General features: G+C 35.7%; 1 protein-coding gene across 1 annotated transcript in view; it reads left to right on the top strand.

The window, feature by feature from the left end:
• The window catches only part of TDRD3 (tudor domain containing 3), a 116,829-nt gene that overhangs the window by 37,390 nt on the left and 58,218 nt on the right, over window positions 1–21,221 (top strand). The window contains exons 2-4 of the mRNA XM_074160280.1: window positions 7,737–7,821; window positions 11,116–11,181; window positions 20,198–20,358. Coding sequence (XP_074016381.1) covers window positions 7,737–7,821; window positions 11,116–11,181; window positions 20,198–20,358 — 312 coding nt within the window. The remainder of the gene's footprint in view (window positions 1–7,736; window positions 7,822–11,115; window positions 11,182–20,197; window positions 20,359–21,221) is intronic.

Raw genomic sequence — 21,221 nt, 5'->3', positions numbered from 1 at the left:
TTAATAGTGATAGAACACAGTACATCCTGTTAATTTAACATTTTGGTTTTGCATCTTTGAGCAAAATAGGGAGATAGTTTAGGTTAAGTTCCTGTAAGGCAATTATAAAACTGGTTTAACAGTACTAGAAAGAAGGGCTACAGATTGTTTGCTGTCAAAATCTGAGGCTGTATGAAGGCATCTTCTAGGTCAAGTCTCAGTTGATACTGTCATTAAACACCTGGATGATGGAGCATGAAGTACTAAGCTTAAACACAAGATAAGCTCCTTAAGAATGTTAAGCTGTGAGTGCTCAGGGTCAGAGTTCAAAGTCATGTTAACAAATTGGAAAAGTGATAAGAGAACAAAAATACCCTTGAACAGCAATAATCATCACTATAAGTACAAGATATAGAGGATGATACTCCAGATGCGCAAGATATACAAGATGTAGGAACTATGTCTTTAAATGTAATTGCAAAAAGGAAAGGCATGGTCTCTTCTCAGTAGATGTGGAGACAACAAGAGGCAACAGAAGACAATGCAGCAAGGTTAGACATTCAGAAAAACTTCACTTTCCTGGGTGTGAGAATATTAATAGTAAAACTGCCAAGAATGCCACTGAATCTGTATTTGTCATTCCTTACAGATGTTTACCTTGTGGATGAAGGAGCAGTTGGCCCTAGTTTTGGTAGGGCTTTTGAATCTTTCTAAAATCTTTCTGTTCTTATTCACCCTTAGTTCCATTTAATTTTGTCTGGTAGTTTGTGTAATACTACATTAGTCTTTAAATTCTGGAAAGTTGAAGGGAAGAAGCAGTGTCAGTTGCCTTCCCAGTATTGTTATGCAGGTTATATGGTATGCAGAAACTTTCTTTAAAATCTGATTTTCATATTTAGCATAATAATGTTTTAAAATACTTTTTTTTTTTTAAACGACTCTAACGATAGCACCTCAATAAAATTTCTAACATTGCAGTGTAATTCCTTTATACAACTGGAATTCAGCAGAACATTTGAAACCCTATTAAGAGAACGCCTAAGATTTTTAAAAAGCTAGTACAAGAGATACTACTTCTGTTGTGGAACAATACTGGCACCCAGTGGTGGTCTCTTACTACTGCATTCTTTGGTTGAACTTTGCTTTCTTGTTAAAACTGTTCTCTCTACTTTTGTGGTGTTACCAAGTATGAGAAATTTGAAAGCTCCCTGCAAATTTTTTTTTTTTTTCCTTTAAAACCTTATCTTTTGTATGGAAAGATTGTATAAATCTGCTTTCTTAGTGAACTAATGGAAGGAACATTCTGATTTCTGCATACACACAGTGAAAATAGCTGTCTAAAATTTACTGTAAAACTTCAACATTGTTCCATGTGGCTGGCGCTGAATTACATGAAGTCCTGTTAGTGCAGTTTCTGTTTTCTGCCAATATCACAGTGATTCTGTGAAGTTGTGAATCTGAAATATGTAAACTTTATAAAGCATGTTTATTAATACTAACTTCCCTTGTTTATTCGTTTTCCTTAAAGAAAGCTTCTCCTTAATAAAATGTTAATTGAAGAGATGATAGGAGAAAATTACAGAGGATTTCTAGAAAAATGTAATATGGGATAGAAAAAGGATGGAAGATTGAAGATTTATGTTTGCTCATGAACTGTTAATTAGAAATAGAGAAAACATGCTTTTCAAGAAAGCTGCTTGTGAAAAATATTACTAGGAAAGTTGTTTACGTGGTGGATTTAATTATAGAATAAAGTTCTTATTTTAAACCTTTTAAAGTATGTGTGTACGTGTGCATATTTGTCTGCAGATCAAATATTTGATGCAACAGTATGGAACAGTGAAGCAAAAATAAATCTTTTGGTGCTGCTGATTTCTTTGGTGTTTCAGATACAGGTGCTAATAGTGTAGCAGTGCAAAAATCTGTCTATTTAGGCCACGTCAGGTGTGATTACATCAAGAACAGATTTGTTCTTGATGAAGTAAAGGGGAAGATAAAATGAGATAGGCAGAGGCGCAGGTGAGATTGGTACCACAGAGTTATAGCCCTTAGCAATGGGAAATACCGGAAAGGAGTATGTGCACACCTATGATATGCAAAAGGAGATTATTAAATTGATATCATACTTGACATGAAGGAGCAGTGGGGAAAACAGCTCTGCCTATCACTGATGTAATTTTTTTTTTTGTGTATTGCGAAGGAAGAATTACTAGAATCTGTTTTTCATAGAAGCTTATTGAGAACATTTTGATAGAAAAATTGCAGATCTGGATGTATATGTGAATGCTTCACATAGAAAATGCTGATTCATTACTTTTTATTCATTAATTAATGGCTTTTAAAAATGCTTTATTTGAAGGTAAAGTTACAATCTAAGTACTTTCTAGGAGATGTTCTACTGACAAAAGCTGTTGCTAAGAGAATTGTACTGCTGCATGTCTCAGATGAGGAGAGCTGGGGTGGGAGGGTGAGGAATAAGTGAGAGATCCCTCAGGTGTCAGCGAGCATGACGTGGAAGAATTGCAATAGGAGTGTATATTTTCCTCTTTTTTCTGGTCTTCTTTCTCAAGAGCACACTCCACAAATAACCATCTCAACCATTAGCAGCAACTTTGTGCCCATTTGGTTGTAAACTGATTTTCTTTCTTTTTTTTTTTTTTAAATTTCTATTAATATATCAAGACCACAAAATCTTTATGTGACTCATGCAGCATTACATGCTATAATTCCTTTGAAATCAGTTGAATTGCCTGCATTACTTCAATTTATGACTTCTGAAATTGTTTTAAAGCATGTGCAAGAAAGGAGTAAGTACACTTTTTCTTGGAAACCAAGGATGCTTGCAATCTACATTATTCTAGTTACCAATCCTAATAGAGGAAAGTTCAGTGTGGTTTTGTGTGTGTTGGGATTTTTTTTGTCATTTCAAATTCTATTTTTTTTAATTTCCTCAAAAATATAAGCATCTCTTTAGGATGCTTAAGATTTTGGTGGATAAAGCCAAAAATGAAGCTGCCAGTTGGAACATAGTTGCTTCCTTTTAAGTCTTTCAGGCTCATTTTCCAGGCTAGTAGTATTTGCATTTTATGTTAAGGAAATAATTTGTCTCTTTGCTGTCAGCATAGGATGTCAGTGGTCAGCTACTGGCCAGCCTTTGACTTCTTGGAGAGCTTTGTGGAGCTTGGCTGCTTCTCACTCTGTGCTTCTCAAACATTTATTTTACCAGTTATTTATTTGCTCCAGTACCTTAAGCAAAAGTGCATAATTCTGAAATATTTACGGGAGAGGCAAAGGGAAATTTGTTGATTGTGGCAGCGGCTTTTCTGTGCCAGGTTATTGCCCATGCCGCCTTGCCTTTTAAGAAAAAAGAGGTTGGGACAGCTTGGTTGGGATGGAGATATGGAGAGCAAGAACTGATGAGGACAGCACTGCCAGGTACCTCTTGGGGAGGTACTTGAGCTGTTTCCAGCAGTGTGCTCTGGTTCATGGGTGGTTTAGGATTGCTTCCTACCCCATGGCAATAGGAAATGTGTTGGATTAATGTAATAGGATCACATTGTAGTTGACCTTTCATTGTTGTGATGAGTTGTGGTATTTTGCAAAATGTGCAGACAGGTAATGCAGATGTTTTGTTCTGCCCCTCTACTCTGCCCTGGTGAGGCCCCGTCTGGAGTACTGTGTCCAGGTCTGGGCTAACCAGTTCACGAAGGACAGGGAACTGCTGGAGAGGGTACAGCAGACAAAGATGATTAGGGGCCTGGAGCATCACTGGAGGCTGAGGGACTTGGGTCTTTTTAGTCTGGAGAAGAGAAGGCTAGGGGGGGATCTGATCAACACCTGTAAATACTTAAAGGGTGGGTGTCAAGAGGAAGGGGCCTTTTTTTTTTTTTTTTTTTTTTTTTTTTTTCCAGTGGTGCCCAGTGATGGGAGAAGAGGAAATGGGCACAAACTTGAACATAAGAAGTTCCACCTAAACATGAGGAGGAACTTCTTTACTTTGAGGGTGACAGAGCACTGGAACAGGCTGCCCAGAGGGGTGGTGGAGTCTCCTCCTCTGGAGACGTTCAAAACCCACCTGGACACGTTCCTGTGCAACCTGCACTAGATGGACCTACTTTGTCAGGGGCGTTGGAATAGATGATCTCCAGAGGTCCCTTCCAACTGCATATCATTCTGTGATTCTATGTTGTGTGGAACTTGAGTGGATATAATAGAGACACAGAGCTGCAGGACTGTTCTGTTTGACTCCAGAGGAGGTTTTTGCTGTCTTTGGCTTTGTTTAGGGTCAGATAATATATTTTTTTTTGCCTTCATCTAATACAGAAAACAAGAAGATTGAGTGGCCTTATTCTGTAAAGGTCCTGTCTTCAGCATATCACATGCCCTTATTAAGAGCAGATCGAAAAGGTTTCCTTCAGAGCCTGGAAAAAGAATTTCAGATTTAATAATCTACGTGTTGTGAGGGAAGGGATTATGCCAGCTGAAGAGTTAATTTTGCCTGTTGCAGCTCCTTTGTCATACTTGAGGGATATAGTTGTACGATTTTCTGTATAAATACATTTATTTCAAAACAAAAATTTCCTAAGAATACTGGTTTTTTTGTAAGTAATTTGTGGGCCTGTAGCCGGAAGTATTCGAAACTAAAATGTAGGTAGCTCTTACAGGAGACAGTACAGAGAATAAGGAGGAAATGAAGTAAATTATTTAAAACAAGAACTTTCTGTAAGATTGTAAATAAAATCTAAATGTGTGTATTTGGAGTACTTGTTGCCGTATAAAGTAGTCTGTATTAAGGGAGTTATTAAAGCGAAATGGAAAAGACTGGCTTGATATACACTAGTTCTATTAAAAAAGGAGAAATCTGTGCTTTGGCTAATTCCGGTGTACAGTGTTTCCTGGTTGCGATTTGTTCCTCAACCAATTCCTGACCTTTTCTGATGAAATCTGCGCTTCTACATCCTGTTGCACAGAAGCAACACCTGACATTGTTACTGGAAAGCTCTGATAATTTTGGTTTTTTCTCCGTTGAAGTACTTCAGCGTAGTTTTGCTGACATAGTTGCTGATTAGATCTTTTTTCTTGAAAACAATTTTGATCCTGGTTTTATGCATTTAAGTAATTCATGCTTTCATGTTATAAATATCTATAAAAAACAAACCAACAAGTTCCAAACTATACAATATCCCCCCTACTTTGATGTTCATAGATGTTGCTTTTTTGAAGACTATTTTAATAACCATGTTAATCAATCTTTTGCCGAAAAGCTTTAGTGTTTGCTTAAATCAAACTAACAGATGTCCGCAGTGGCATTTCACGATTGGTGCCTCTGTTACGTTGGCAGAGATTTCAGTCAGGTGGGCAGTGTTTCTGCTAAGCTCTGTTGCTTTAATTAGTACAAGTCAAAAATGAATAGTCTTTTTCAGTGGGTTTCTCTTTATCCTTCTGTCTCAAAAAACCTCCTAAGTAATGAGACAAGCTAAATTGAAAATTTATATACAAGAAGTTATAAACTGAAAATTTTGACTAAAGCAGAGTGAGATTTTTGACAGCTGTGATTCAGTCTTCACTTTGAAGTGAGAAAGTAAAACATGACTCGGTGAATTTTGTGATAGCAGAATTAATCTTGTCCTATATAGGGAAAACTTGAGTCTAGGTCGGATTCTTGATAATTCATTCTTTATAAAAACATTTTTCTCTTGCTGGAAAATGGTAGTGCTTACATCAAAATACTAGGCTAAGTAACTCGTAAGAGAGCTGCAGTCCTGCTGGCTTCAGTACAATTGAAAAATGACTCCATTTACGTTAGGAGCAGAAGAGGAGGAATCTTTCCATGAGTTCCCCTACAGTCTAAAACTCATCTTATGGACCTTGTACTCCTCCTAACCCTTGTTGTCGAACTTATGTTCAATTTCACGCTGGAGGCAACAGAAGGTAAACTCGTAGGGTTTACGATATTGTTCTTTCTAGGAAGTCTGTTGTTATAATTAAACCACAGTTGAAGCCTCAAGAGTAGAGTAGTGCCTGTAGGATGTATCTGTTCTAGTTTGCTCTGGCACAGAGTGGGAATGCTGTTCTAATTTACCTTCTGATCCCAGCTAACGATATCTGATAATTCACAGTAGTTACCTGAATCTTCACGAGTCATAGTACTTGAGTGCAGAGTCACTCAGCTGGGAAATCCTGCATTCCCATGAAAACCACCAAATCTTGCTACCTTATTCTTCTTAAGCATCTGCCTTTTATATAAAAAAATAGGATTGTTTCTTCTTATGCTCTTGTATATACATTTTTTTTTTTTTTTCCCCATTCAGTGCATCTGGGGTTTGGGTTGTTTTGATTTTGTTTTGTTTTTTGGTGATGATAGTCTGGTCCCTCAGGATTTCTTAGATGTCAGTGTCCGACTTGAACAGTTAGATCCCATCACGTGTCTTGGTTAGAGCGGAACTGGGATAATTAATTAGTCTGGGAACGCTGGCAGGGCTGGAGAGGGTGATGTTAATGAATGTTACCTGGGCTAGAATGAAAAAGGCCTATCAAGTGCACTTTCCTTCAAAGGTTTAATCTTGTTTATATGTTACGCTGTGGATGTTATTTAAAAAGAAGTATTTCTTGAAGCACTCAGGAATATTTCTTTGTAATTTTTCTTAATATATATTAAGCTTTCTTTCTTAATTTGTTCTTTAATCTTTGGGGAATGGTGATTTCTTGATAGGTAGTTATTTAAATGTTATTTGGGCAAGTACTGTGTTTCAGACTGAGTATCTAGCAAATATCAGTTATTTAATGATTGTGTGATGTATTTAAATAAAATGAAGAGCTGTGCAGAGAAGGCAGATTGCCAGCTACATAAAAATGAAAACTGGGGCTTTGAATAGGAACTATTATGCAAAATGAATAACAAATGTCACAATTTCTGACCACTCAAGTTAAAATTATCTTTTTTCTTTTTTGTTAAAGTGTTTTTGGAGGTTAGAATAGGACAACCCTTTTGAATTGATTAGCTGAATCAGTTTAAAACTTACTTAGTTTTCAGATGAACAAAGCTATGGTACGCTCACAGAATTTTTGCAGAAAGACACTGATCTTATTTAAACTTTTTCACCATATTTTACTATTGATACACTGTAATGCGCTTCCATTTTTATCAGTTTTTTTTGTAGCCCAGGTAAGCAAGAATCTATTCTCTAAGAATATATTTTATAGGAGTGCAGTTATGCGTGCCCCAGCCCTTGAGCTCTTAACTGCACAGTCTTGCTCTTTAAAATCAGATGTGGTTGAATTTTGTGTTGTGTGTGGGATAGGTTTTGTTTTTGTGGTTTGTTTTGGTTTTTTTTTTCCAATTGTTATATTATGTTTTTTCCTTGTAAGTGCATGAGTGAAAGTAGGCCACTTTTATAACGTAAAGCCCAAATGGTTGATTTTTGGAACCAGGTTCCTAAAATTTGGGGGGTGGGGGGGAGGCGAGCATGTTTGGAGGAGCATAGTGTTATGCTGTTTGATATAATCAGAATGATGGCTGTTGTTACTTTGTAAGTAGAGGGATTTTTTTTGGTTTGTTTAGAAATTATGGAACAAGAAATCTCTTTCTCAATCTCATCTCAGTGTAAGGAAAGAAGTCACTTTCCAAGTATTTTTAAGTCTGTGCTTCACTAGCACAGAAGAAACAAACTGAGGACAATAATGCTATATACAGTAAAAATGTTTGCCTAATAGATACATCATGTGATATTCTAATATTATTTTTTTTTCTTTAACAGGTATCTTTCAGATGAAGGAATTGAAGCTTGCATAAGTTCCTCTGAAAAAGTTAATACAAATGACATTATCCTAGTTGCCCTTAATGTAAGTTATGATTGTGAAAACTTTTTTCTGACAAATCATGCAGGAAATGATATATCCAATGGCTGAAGTGTAGGTTTGTGTGGCTAATTAAGTATACCATTGTCTGTGTTATTTACGTAAAGGTCAGCATACCTAGCTCTCTCCTTGCGTATATGAGTTGTGAATTTTATTTGCAAGTAACACGTATTCCCAACTGTGAAACCTGGAGGACAAAAATGAACATAATTTGCAGGAGGGAAATATTTTTATGTTTATGAAATGTAAATCTAAAGTCAAAGTACAAGCAGTAATAAAATCAGAATTTCTGTATACTGACATAGGTATGAAATTGTAGTACAGAATATTAGTTTGTTGGGATGAATAAAATACCATTACTTAGTTTAACTTCTGGACATGATGTTTTGAAGATGGTTTTGAAGATTTTGCGTTTTCTGTGTTTAAAACTTCAGTCATACATACTCAGAAGTTTTAAAGCACTGTCTATGGATTTATGTAAACTTTGTCCTTTATAATAACTATATGTAGTACCAATGGGAAAAACAGTGTAGTAGAGCACTTGAGAGAAAAGTATTCTTTCGTAATGAAATTGTGAATGAGAATTGTTAGGCATTATTTTGTCCATCCTGGAGATTTAACCACTGTTGGTTTATGATGATACTCTGAAAAGAGTATCCTCTCTGTTCTTTTCATTTATTCTTTGAAGCATGTGTTTGGTCACTGATATGTATGTGTGCAGCAATTCATGTAACAAATTTGAAAAGAAGTAAAGCAAAATTGTAATGCAAAAATGCAAGGAATGTAATACAAAACATGCAGAGGGTAAGCATTTGGTTTCTGGACTGTAATAGCATGCCATGTCTGAGAACGCATTACTGCTTTATAAAAAAATAAAATACTTACAAGTTGCTGGGCCTTAGCCTGCGTGTTGTTTTATGCTGGAACAAGTACTAAGATGATCATTTGTGCGTGTATGTGTTGTATTTCCAGTTTTTTTGATAGATAATAAAATAAACTAGAAATATTACATAAGTACTCCAAAGCCAGTTTTAATTGCTTATCAATATCTTTGTCATGAAGTCAGTTGCTTTGATGCCCAGAAGATTAAGTTGCCTGTTGGGTAAGTCGGGTATAGCAGTGTGGCTCGAACAATAGAGGAGCAGTGATTTTTAGATTCCACTTCTTACAAATTCACAGATTCTTTCCTTGACTGCTAGAGACACGTTTCAGGCAGAAGAAACCCAAGAAGTCAACCAACATTTTTTTTTGTGTGTGTGTGTGAATTGCTTAAATAAGTGTGAAATAGACATAAAATGTACTTTCAGTCCTTCAAATGCTTTTATTTTGTATAAGATCTTGCAAAGAGTTTGTAAAAGTCGTGTCCCCTTCCTGCTGGTGTGATTGCAAAGTACCTTGCTGGAAACTTGTCAATTATATGGATATGGAACATGAGGGAACAGTTTATAGGAGCCTGTTTGCTAGTCAGAGATAAAAACTGACAGATGACAGATCAGTTCCCTCAGGTGGGATCAGATTGAAAACCGACTGTGCTTTCTTATCACTATTTGTGGTTATCTTGTGCGGCAGAAAGTGGGTTGAGCTTTTATCCACTCTCTAGATACTCAGAGAAAGTACACTAAAAGAGCATCTCTACAATTAGTTTTCTATTTGTAGGGTACCAATGTTTCTCACTGAAAAATGGAGTAAAACTCTTACTTACAATGTTTTAGATACTAAAATATAGTGCTGCTCACAGAATCACAGAATCACCTAGGTTGGAAGGGACCTTTTAAGATCATCTAGTCCAACCAATGAAAAAAAAAAAACAAAACAAAAAAACCCCACAAAAAACAAACAAACAAACAAACAAAAAAAAACCAACACACACACACACCCCCCCCACCACACCACCCAACACTAATCCATATTCCCAAGCACCATGTCAACTCCTCTCTTGAATACCTCCAGGGATGGTGCCTCAACCCCCTCCCTGGGCAGCCCATTCCAATGCCTGATAACCCTTTCAGTAAAGAAATATTTCCTAATATCTAACCTGAACTTCCCCTGGCATAACTTGAGGCCATTACCCCTTGTCCTATCATCTGTAACTTGGGAGAAGAGACCAACCCCCGCCTCTCTACAGCCTCCTTTCAGGTAGTTGTAGAGAGCGATAAGGTCTCCCCTCAGTCTCCTCTTCCCCAGACTGAACAACCCCAGCTCCCTCAGCCTCTCTTCGTAAGACTTGTGCTCCAGACCCCAATGGACTTGTGCTCCAGACCCCATCAGTTCCAGATTAGGATGCTGGAACAATAATCCATTGGCATATATTAATGACAAGTTAGTGTACAAGTTCTAGTAGTAATTACATTTAGTCCTTCATTTGGAAGTGTTTATGATTACAATAAATAAGGAGGGTTTTCAGCTTGAATACAGTAATCTGCACCAGTATGTTCTATTTAAAACAACACGCTTATTTAGAGCAATGGAGTTCAGAAACTGAACACAGGTGTTTTAGGCTGCACTGCTGTGCTTTTTTTTTTCTGAACACATGTAAATGCACTAAAACAAGAAAGTTTAATTGGTTTTTACTCCCTTTCCTATTTTCACATGCTGTACCTTTTAGCCATCCAGTGCATCCTTTTGTCACACATCGCCCTGATTGATATGCTTGTCCAAACAGTGTTAGGTGAGGAAAGTGCTTTTGTGGAGATTTGTTCCTTTGATCATATGAATTCTTTAGTTTAATGTTGTCACTTGACGTGTTGCACAGTTGCTGAATAATGTCATGCAGCTGTCTACCTCACTTCCAAAAGAAGTAATCAGATATTTAAGTCACAACATATTTCCATTAAATACTTTTTAAGCTTTTGCTCCAGGTATAATTGCAAAAATCATCCCAACCTTTTATGAAGGATTTGTGCATGTAAAACCACAGAAGCTAAAAATGCTTTTTTTTAAGATAGCAAGCAAAGAAAGACGTTTACCTCTGTCAAACCTCAGAGTTATGTCTAATAATTAAACATTACTTAGTCATTTTTTTTCATCTATCAAAGGCATTTAATCATCTTTGGAAATGTGTTTAAAACAAGAATATAGTTTAAAAAACAGAAGGCTTTCTTTTGTAAACCCAGTTGTATTTTTTTTTCATCATATGCAGTTAGAGGGATGGGGTTTTTTATAGTCTATAAATAGTTGGCATTATAGAAGAAATGGCCTTTTTCCAATTTTACAATGATAGTTTTTTTTGAAACAGGAAATTTTAAGTTAATATTGTCTTGTCTTCTGTATTAATTTCAGACAGATTTAAGAACGATTGGCAAGAAATTCCTCCCCAGTGACATCAATGGTGGAAAGGTGGAAAAGGTAGACAATATTTTTACTTTACTTTTTCTGTATTCTGTGATTTTGTGTGATGACAGTCTTCTATGCTGCATTAGTCTGGTTTTGTCATTTCTTCACATAAAAAAGAATCCAATATTTGAGTATATTATAGAATAAATATATGAACGTATTCATTTACCTACTAGGCTTCATAAAGAGAGGAGTCACTTTTTATTTCTCAACTTTGAAATGCTTAAATAAATATGAACAATCCTAGAAACTTAGTTTATCACTCAAAAGTCATTTAACCTGTTTGATCTTGATACGGTATCGGCAGTTTTTTCTCCTCGTTTATTCTTGTGAGGACAACAAAGCAGGTTAGGAATAAAGCAAAACAGCTGTATGATTATGATACAGTGATACATGTTGATGCTGTATTACTTGACTTATTGATATACATGGTTATAATTATACACTTCATGTAATTTTCCCATAACTGTGTATCCTATAGGTTATACAGATAAACCATGTTAGATGGGATAACACTTTATATGCAACAGAATAGTATTCTACTTGAAACTTGGTTTTGATAGATTTTTAACATACTTTGTAAGTTTAGATAAAAATTAAATTAGTCCCCTTCAGTACACCCTTCCTGTTTTCTTTCTTATGTGCACCTAAGACAGTGGATAAATGAAGGAATTGTATTTTAAAGCTAGTAGTAGTTCTCAATTCAAAGCATTAACCCCAACTTCCAAATATTGGCAATATATATCATGGATGTGGAAGTTCTGGGGAAACATTTCATTACTGTTGAAATTCAAATAGTGATAAATCAAGGTGGGTTTGTTCTAAGAAAGCAAGACTGACGAGAGAAGCTGCTAAGAGCTGTTCAGATTTGTTTTTTTCTGCTGATGCTATTGTCTAAATGGACTGTAAATGCTGGCTTCTAGCAGAAAAACAGCAGGAACATTATTGTCAGGTATGAAAAGCCCAGTTGAGAGACAGTGTATTGCAGAATCATCGTTTTTAGCCAGGCAGCAGTCTGTGAATGCAACACGTTACTACTTAAACTAACTTCTGGGAAAAGTTTTAATAACTTTGTTTCTTATTTTGTGGAGCTATGTTTTTTGCAGGTATTACTTAAAAGGAAAACAATATCTGACTGTTTACCTCTTTAGGTTTCTGGATAACATGTTGTTCAAGATACTTCAGTGCTTAAATAATTTTTTACCACCTGAGAGAATTTGATTTAGCTGTTTCTTATGTCTATGACTGTAATATTTTTCTTCCTTTTCAGTATCCTGTTTTTGAATAAGGAAAACAAGCAAAATAATTGCTTGTTATGGTATCGTGTTTTTGCACTGTTCATTTCTCAGTTGCTTAATTGGAGTATTACTACATTTTTCTTTCAGATCATGTAGTACTCACAAGGTCCAAACCTAAATTAAATGTAATTCTCAAGAGAATTAAGGTTGTATATGTGATCATACTTGCCTTATTTAGTTTTGCTATTGAAACATAATTCCAGTTCAAAGTGACTTTAACTCTGCTGTGGTTTTTTTTTTTTTTTTCAGAATTTGGTTTCATTATGGTAGGATTTGTAGTATTGATCAGTTTTCATTCATCACTTGAGAATATACCTAGCAACTTGTCCATTTCCTTTAGAGAGAATGTTTTCTAAATTTCCATGGTCATTGCATAGTTCAAGTGGTCAATTGAAGGTAAAAGCATTACTAAATTCCTTAATGCTTTGATGGACCTTATGTATGAGAATCTACTTACATACTTTAAAATGTTTGCTTCTAGTTTAGGTGCTCAAGTCACCATTTGGTTTTCATGTTTCTCAGCTCAAACTAGAGACGGTGCAATTGTGCTGTTTGTTTCCATGAAATAAAAAACCTCTGTACAAAAATGAGGGATGTGCGCTTGAAAACTGTGGTGATTAGTGCTTTGAAATACCTGTGAAATAACAGCTATCCTTTCATGGGAACAATCTTCTGCACCTGTACACACACAAATACATCTGTATTTTGTAAAACTGAACATCCCAGAAAATGAAAAGGTGAGAAAAATCTAGTTGTAGTTTAATTTTCAAGGATCCTTATTAAAGTTGCTGCTCTCCCCTCGGTGTATGTTCTGCTCTTGTGTTACTGTTCTTTTGAGGGTTCTCATTTGTGTTACTGGCAGCACAAACCAGTATATATGTAGGATCCTAAATAAACAAAAAAGGAACTGTTACTGAATGGAGCTTGATGCATTTCCCCAGTTGATGGAGATGGAGGAGTGGATACTAGGATTGAATGCTGCAGGAATCCAGTCCAATCCAAACTTTCTTCTTGAAAGTTTGTTTGATTCAAGGTATTTCTGTTTCCCAGATTGTCAGGTAGTTGAGAGAGGTCAGTGCTTAAAGACTTCTTCCATTTTTAATGGTTAAAGAAGAAAAGAGTTTTCTTTTTTCTTTTAGGTAATGACTCCTGACACCAGCAGCAGGAATTTTGAGAAGCTGGAGGAAACAGGCAGGACAGAAGAAAACTGGGCCCTAATGGTCTTTAACAAAGACAAATGTTTGCTTCACAAATGGTATTTGTTAGATCCTAGGGAATTACACAGTTCTATCACTATTGTTAGGGAAGCAGGATTTTTTGCATGTGAACTTCTACTAAAGTTTAGTTTGGTCTTAGTTTAATCAACTGTCTTTATTTGGATCAAAGATCTTAGAAAATTACTCTAAAAATACCCAAACCAAACACCTGCAAACCGTTTGCTGGAGGCTGATAATCCTCCAGGTTTTGAAAAGAAGTAATGATTGCACAGAAGAAATCCGTTTGATTCATTTTATAGTTTTTAGCCCAGACTATTAGTATACTGAATTTTTGCTTTTTTAACTGTAGCATTTCCTTTTTTTTTTTTTTTTTAGTAACACAAAGCAAATCTGACTACTTATTAAGTGCTGCTATTTAGCTTGCAATGTATACAAATATCTTATGTTGCAGAACTATGTGTTTATAAAGGAGGTTATTTTCTTTGTGCAAGTGAAGGATACGGTTGGTACTGGAGTGACTTCTTGATATAATCTCTCAGAAAGTAGTAATTTGTGGTTCAGAAATGCTTCAGGAAACAATAGAAATTATATGCTACTATTGTTCCTCTCATCCAAGCCTAGGATCTGTATTATTTGTCTGTATCTGGAGAACATAAGATGTATTTTCGTCTTGCATGGAAAATAACTTTATTTTGTAGTATTAGTGTAGTAGGCAAATATTTTCATAAAAGCTGGCATAGAGTCCTAGAGTGAAACAACACAGATGTTTGACCGTTATAGGTGGTTGTCAACTTCAGTTACTAGTACATAGAAATGTTTTATTCATTCATTTATATCTGTGTTTTGTACGAATTGTAAAAAAAATCAGTATTACCAGTACTAACCACAAGATGGCCACATTTGCATAGGATTTGAAAAAGCTGAACCCTCCCATTTCCATTTAGTGGAATAAAAATGCAAAGACTATGAAGTTGTAATGTATAATTTAGTGATGATGTTACATTTAAGGCGTAACTGGTTTTCTTTTGAGAATTTATGTATAAGGAGTATACATATATGCTTTTGAGTACTTTATGTAAGAGTTCAATTTCTGAGCTGAGAGAGATGCTTTCTGAGTATTGACAAATTGATGGTAAGCAGTTAAAACATAAGTTGCCAGCGTTTCTAATTCCTGTTTAAGGTTACTCATGTTTCCCAATTTCTGTCTCATTACTTTAATACAACTAACTGTGCTTTGTTGCCTTTTAGAGTCTCTTTGATTGTGGATTTTGTTTTCCTACAGGTGTGCTTTTTAAAAAAAAAAAAAATAAAGGATGATCAGGTTTGCTATTCCATTTACAACTGCTCTACATTTAAAACAAAAAACACTCTCTCTGGTCTCAAGATGCTTGTCTTTACCTTCCAGTGAGAGTGATTACTGCATCAGATCTCCAGATGTAACTGTTTTTAAAACTGCATGTGTCAAAGATTATCCTGTGTGTTTTTAGTTGTTTGCTTTTTTCCAATTGAGATGATTTTGACAAGACTGTGCATGTGGTAATGATGACATATCGAACTGAATATTAGTATTTTTAGAAATAGCTGTTTGGCAGCCTTAGGTGAGCTGTGGGCCTTGAGCTCTTCAGCTCGATCAGTGTTTTTGATTGTTCTTTGCTTTTAATATCTGTTTCAGGAGCTCTTAAAAAGGCGTGATTACTTCCATATTTTTGAGAAAAAGTCTATAATGTTAGATACAATTAGTTCAATCTTTGTGGTTTAGCAAAAACTGACTAGTTTTTGGTTTCAGACTGGTTTGAGTGTGTCAAAGCAATGCCTCTAGGAAGACAGTGCCGTAACAGTTATGAAAAGAGTAGAATATAGTCTAGTTGCTATATTGCAAAACGTGTTGAAAATTATTAGCCAGCTATTGGGCATTGTTTGAAATTTTATCTCTGTAACTTAGATCTGAAGAGATCTCTAATCATGTTGGCATGTATGCATGTACATATTTTATCACCCTAGCTTGATCTGGAGCATCTCCTCTCATTCTAAGGATGGCAGTAGTAGTTTAATCCCTGTTTGTGAGCAGTACTGTCTTAATTAGCAGACATTGAGCCGGGTGTGAGCACTTTTTGAAGACCACTGATACAAAATAGTTTTACTGACTTTCAGGATTTGCTGGAAAGGCTATTGATTTGTTGTACAAAGACTTAATATTTGCAATTGCCCTCTGGTCAGTGTGTGTAATTAATATTTCAGAATATTTTTTTCTGAACATCACATGGTTTAAGTACTTAGATTTGCTTCTTCATGTTAAAGAAGCCTATAAGCTAACTACACAAGTGAATGATGTTTTAATTAATGAAAACTATGTCCAGAAAGACCTGAGTATATTCTGTTATATGATAACGTGGATATTTATTTACTTCAGTTTTTTTGTTTGTTTTTATTTTGTTTTTCCTTTCTAAGTGTCACATGTTCTTGAATTAGCACTGATAGGTTTTGTGGATAAAGAGGAAGGAGTGGGATGTGCTATATCTCAATGACTTGAAATTAAAGTTTAATAAAAAGTCATTCCTTTTATGCTTTTTTTCTGCTGTTTCATATATCAGATTCTGACTTACCTAGTAGTTTTCCAATACATTAATGTAAAACCTACAGTATGAATATTATAATGGCATTAAATAGTGTAAGATATTATTATTATGTTTTTCACCTTGAAAAAGTAGGCAGAGCATTAATTATGGGATTAATGATGGAGAAAGGTGGTCCTCATTACTCAACTCATTTAGCCTATGTTCTGTGGTCTTAACTTATTTGCATCCTTTAGACTTTAGTCTCTGAAAGCTGTTTGTACTACTACGGCACATAAAATACAATTTCTTTATTTTTCTACTTGTTTCTTTTTTTTTTTTTTTTGTGTGGTCGGGGTTTTTTTGTTGTTGTTGTTTAAAAAGTCATCTGAACAGCTTCTCATAGCATTCCAGCCTTAATAGGTATGCTGTTGCTTGTCCAGTCTGTAAATACTTCTGGAGAAAGTAAGCTACCACTGTACTATTTGGAACTTAAGAATGAAGGCATTACCTAACTAATAATATGGTATTGTATACAAGAAAACAGTCACAGGATCACAGAGTGGTTGAGGTTGGAAGGGACCTGATGAAGTTATCTGGTCCAACGCCCTCAAGCAGGGTCACCTAGAGCTTGGTGCCCAGGACCATATCCTTATGGCTTTGAAGTGTCTTCTATGAGGGAGAATCTACAACCTCCCTGGGCAGCCTGTTGTAGTGCTCAATCACCCTCACAGTAAAGAAGTGTTTCCTGATGTTCAGAGCTCTGGTGTTTCACTTTGTGCCCACTGTCATTCTTGTGGGCTGAACAGTCCTAGTTCTCTCAGCCTTTCCTCATAGGAGATATGTTCCAGCCCCTTAATCACCTCTGTGTTCCTTCGTGTCCAACCTTGGTGTCTGTCCTGTAATAAGTTTGGTCTTTTCCATGAGATCCATGGAAAGGTTAGACTCGATGGACTATTGAGTTACACTGCAGTGGCACATCAGCCAGTGTTTTAAGAGTTCTGGACGTCACTACTGTCTCTGTTATGGAGTGTTTGTTAGGATTTCTGTATCTGTGTATTTAATCTATTATTTTTTCACCCTCTCATCTGTTTTGTGTGTTGAATAGCCATTAACCTCTACAAAACATTGTAAAATGTACAGACATTTACAAAGCCATTAATATTCACAAAACATGTATCCTTTCATTGCAGATATTGCTACAGTTTTGTCAAATCGCAATCTTTTTTTTTTTTTTTAAAGGGTAGAGGTTTTAGAGGTGTTGAAAGAATGAACTTGCTTTAGTCACAAGCCAAACATAATGTTCTTTTTTAGAAATAATTACATTGATCCTAGCAGACGTCTTGAAATGTTTTCTCTTTCTTCCCCTTTGTAGAGGGATGTGTGTGTGGAACCCTAGATGATGTAGAAATTGTCTGATACATTCAATGTTAGTGTATGAAGCGTTCAAAGCGTTAGTAAGGGAACTGGAAGCTGCAGATTTTATAATGGCAAATGACTCACAACCTTAATAGTCAGGATATAACCTGCCAAAAATCTTTGCTGGGTATACAAAAATTGTCTCACTTTTTCATATCTGACGTTCAACACCCGAGTGCTGAAGAGATTTCAGATTGGCTCTTTGATTAAATATACAAGTGTCCATGTTGATCATAACTGATTTGATTTTGTTTATTTATTATAATATTTTTTGCTGTCTTCGTTCTCACAATGATGCTTTAAAATAGTCCACACAATGAGTACTGGTGTCTTCTGGGTTTACCTGGAATCCAGTGATGGCTGTCCTTGTTCTGCAGGAAGACTGACTTTCTTGTCTCCTGTCACTATATGCTTGTTCTATGTGAAGAGATGGAAATTAGCTTGAACTGGGACTGGGAGATGCATGAAAGTCCATAAAAATAACTGTGATCTTAATGTGGTGTGCATATGAGAAAACTACACACTTCCATTCTTCTTTTGCACCTATTTTCTGAAGTGACATGTAATTTTCTTTGTTAAAGAAGCAGGCATTACTCTCCAAGCTCAACAAATGTGCAGCTCTGCTTTACTGTAGTGTGTGCTTGACACTGTGGGCACAAAACTGTGAACATATTGACATATATATTCATAGTTAGGCTAGCCCTCATTTCTTTTCACTCCAGATTTTTTTAAGGGATCTACAAAACCAAAAGCGAGTACCTAGAACTAGAATGTCCTCAGCATTTGTGAAAGAAATTGCCATCATAATAAAGCTACTATTCAGCTGAGTTACAAACCTAGTTGTGGTTAACTGGAAATGCTTCTCAGTTGCCTACTGTTTCTTCATCTTTACTTTGAAAACATTGTATAATATTGAAAGCTGTTAGTGTTAGTTTGACAAGCATAGACTTTTATTGAAGCAACTCATGAGCATGACACTGTGCTTCATTCACTACTATACAACGAATAACTCTGTACACAAAATCTAGAAGAGAATTATTTTTGTGTGTGTGTGTGCTGTAGTCAACTGATACAGGAGGGGAACTTGTTTTCATACTATACATTAGATGATCCAGTTTTGTCTCTGTTCAAACCAAGGGGAAAAAAATCCATTCATGAGAGAATAATGATTAGTCTTTTAATTGTTATTGAAAGAAATAAGATTCAGTCAGCACTTACTGAAAATACCGTAGTTCTTCTTTATGCTTTATTCTTCAAACATTCCATACTGAAGAAAAAACAAGATATGAAAACTTCTGAGTTTCAGTAGATTCCAAATAAACATAACTTATATAGCTTTTGAGAAATCCTCTACTCCAAATATTGTATCTTCCATGCTTCAATTTGAAGTCATAGATGGTGCAAGTGCCTTCAAATTAAATTTATTTGAAAGTGTCAAGAATAGGAAAGTTATAGTACTACCTATTGTCTCAAGATCACAAAATCATTTAAGAAGTGAACTCTATAGGGTGCTGGTTTTGTTTCTTTTAGTGACTTTTGCTCCTCTTCTTAGTACAATTTCATGCTTTGATGGTATTCCAAAGTATTTTCCTTTCTATTTTGTTCTCATCCTAAATAAAGTTCCTGTTTCCTCATCTTCTAATTTATCTAGTTTCACTGCTTCTATTCTTTTATTTATTCATTTCTCTTTTCTTCATAAATATATATATATTCACCTCTTGGTTATCTGCTCTCAGTTTGTTGTGTTCCGGGCTACCTATTCTGTTTCTCAAAGGGAAGAAGCTGATGAAATGTGCGCTTTTTCATCTTTTCTGCTGTCTCTCGGGTGCTAGAAATCAGTTGAGCGGCAACAGATTATTCATTTTTATTTCTTAGAGGTATCAGAATGACCGTGTACTCAGCTATAACGCAAAGGTGATGAAGTGGTTTCATTGGGTGGTTTGGGTTTTTAGTGGTTTGCTGTTTTGGGGTTTTGTTGGGTGTTTCTTTTGATTGATTCTTTTTTGTTTTCTTGGGGGTTTATTGTTGTTGTTAAGAAACTGGTGTGTATACGAGGATACACTGCATTTTTAGGTAACCAACAGATACTGATGTCCCTTGAGGTTGTTACAATTCTGATTGCACTCTGTTTGAAGAAGCTGTGTTCCTAGTTAGTCCTTACAAAGTGGTTGTACTTGAAATGTAGTTTTGATACCACCAGATTGTCTTCAAAGCTGGTTGTTTGTTTCTTTAGAACGTACTCCGTAGTATGTTGGAAGTGACAATATTTGTGGTTTTGTTTGTTTGTTTGCCCTCCCCAACTCTTTTCATTAACTTCTTTTCCATAATTGGTATCACAGAGATGTATGAAGCATCACAACTGAAAAAGCCATTTTTATCATGCTTTAGAACGTACAGTACATGACTGACAGAAATTGAACAGGACTCCCTAATCAAATTGCACTTTACTTTGCCTGGGGGCATCCGTTAGGGCATCTATATATTACAGTGTGTTTGCTTCGTGGGTGTTAACAGTTATGTCTTTTCTGTTTTGCGTATACAGCTGGAAGGGCCATGTGTTCTGCAAATACAGAAAATACGCAATGTTGCTGCACCAAAGGATAACGAAGAATCTCAGGCTGCTCCCAGAATGTTACGTCTACAGATGACTGATGGACACACAAGCTGCACAGCTATAGAATACAGTAGCATGTCAAAAATAAGGTGAACAACTTTGTTTTCAATTTTTGCTTTGATACTTAAATGTCCTTAAAATAATCAAAGCGTCCTTCATAATATATTGAAATCTTACTTGACAAAACAGGTTTCCTTCTCAAATTTTATGTATAAAGGAGAACCTTAAATTCAGCATGCAAAGGTATCTATGAATAAACTTACAATACCATTTATGCTGAAGTACATAATAGAAGAAAGTGCATTTTTGCAGCTATCTGCTGAGTCAGAGTTGACATGGCACACAGCATTTTGGTGTGTGCAAACTTGAGCCAAATTCCCAATTTTTAGTAGTAGCAGATCTTTTGTCTGACTTCAGCAGGAATGTCACAGTCCTGACACATCTAACTTAATGTAACTTGTGCTGCTTTACCATGGGAAAGGCTTTAACTTGGATTGAATTAGTAAGTATTTCTTCAGTTAAAAATAAAGGAGGAGAGAGCTGCTGATGAACATGGGGATTTTCTGTGTGTTTAGTTATGAACATGCTGAAAATTGCCTCTAGTGTTTAGTCTCTAGTCATGGGGTCCTTTGCTGTTCACTCTAGTTCAGATTATTTTGATTTAAAAAAATAAAGAGTCTTCTTTCTGTCTTTCTCTGTGAGCTGCAACAGTTAGATATAGACCTTTTATACTTCATTTTAAATGTCCTATTTTACTGTTAAACTGCTCCTCCTGAGCAGGAGCCAGCTTGCAGTTTAGAACGATGCTGTTTTAAAAGCTGGGACACTTGATGATATTTTAATTTTAGCTTGAGCCAGCAGAACTTGGAATATCATATTCCAATGTGAATATAAAAAGAATAGAAAAGGAAGACAAACAGCTTCCAGTGTAAGTTAATTCTAGATCACAAAA

The sequence above is a fragment of the Numenius arquata genome, chromosome 1 (assembly GCF_964106895.1).
Source record: "Numenius arquata chromosome 1, bNumArq3.hap1.1, whole genome shotgun sequence".
Classification (NCBI taxonomy): domain Eukaryota; kingdom Metazoa; phylum Chordata; class Aves; order Charadriiformes; family Scolopacidae; genus Numenius; species Numenius arquata.
The sequence above is the reverse complement of the archived record's forward strand: the minus strand, read 5'-3'. Positions and strand labels throughout refer to the sequence as shown.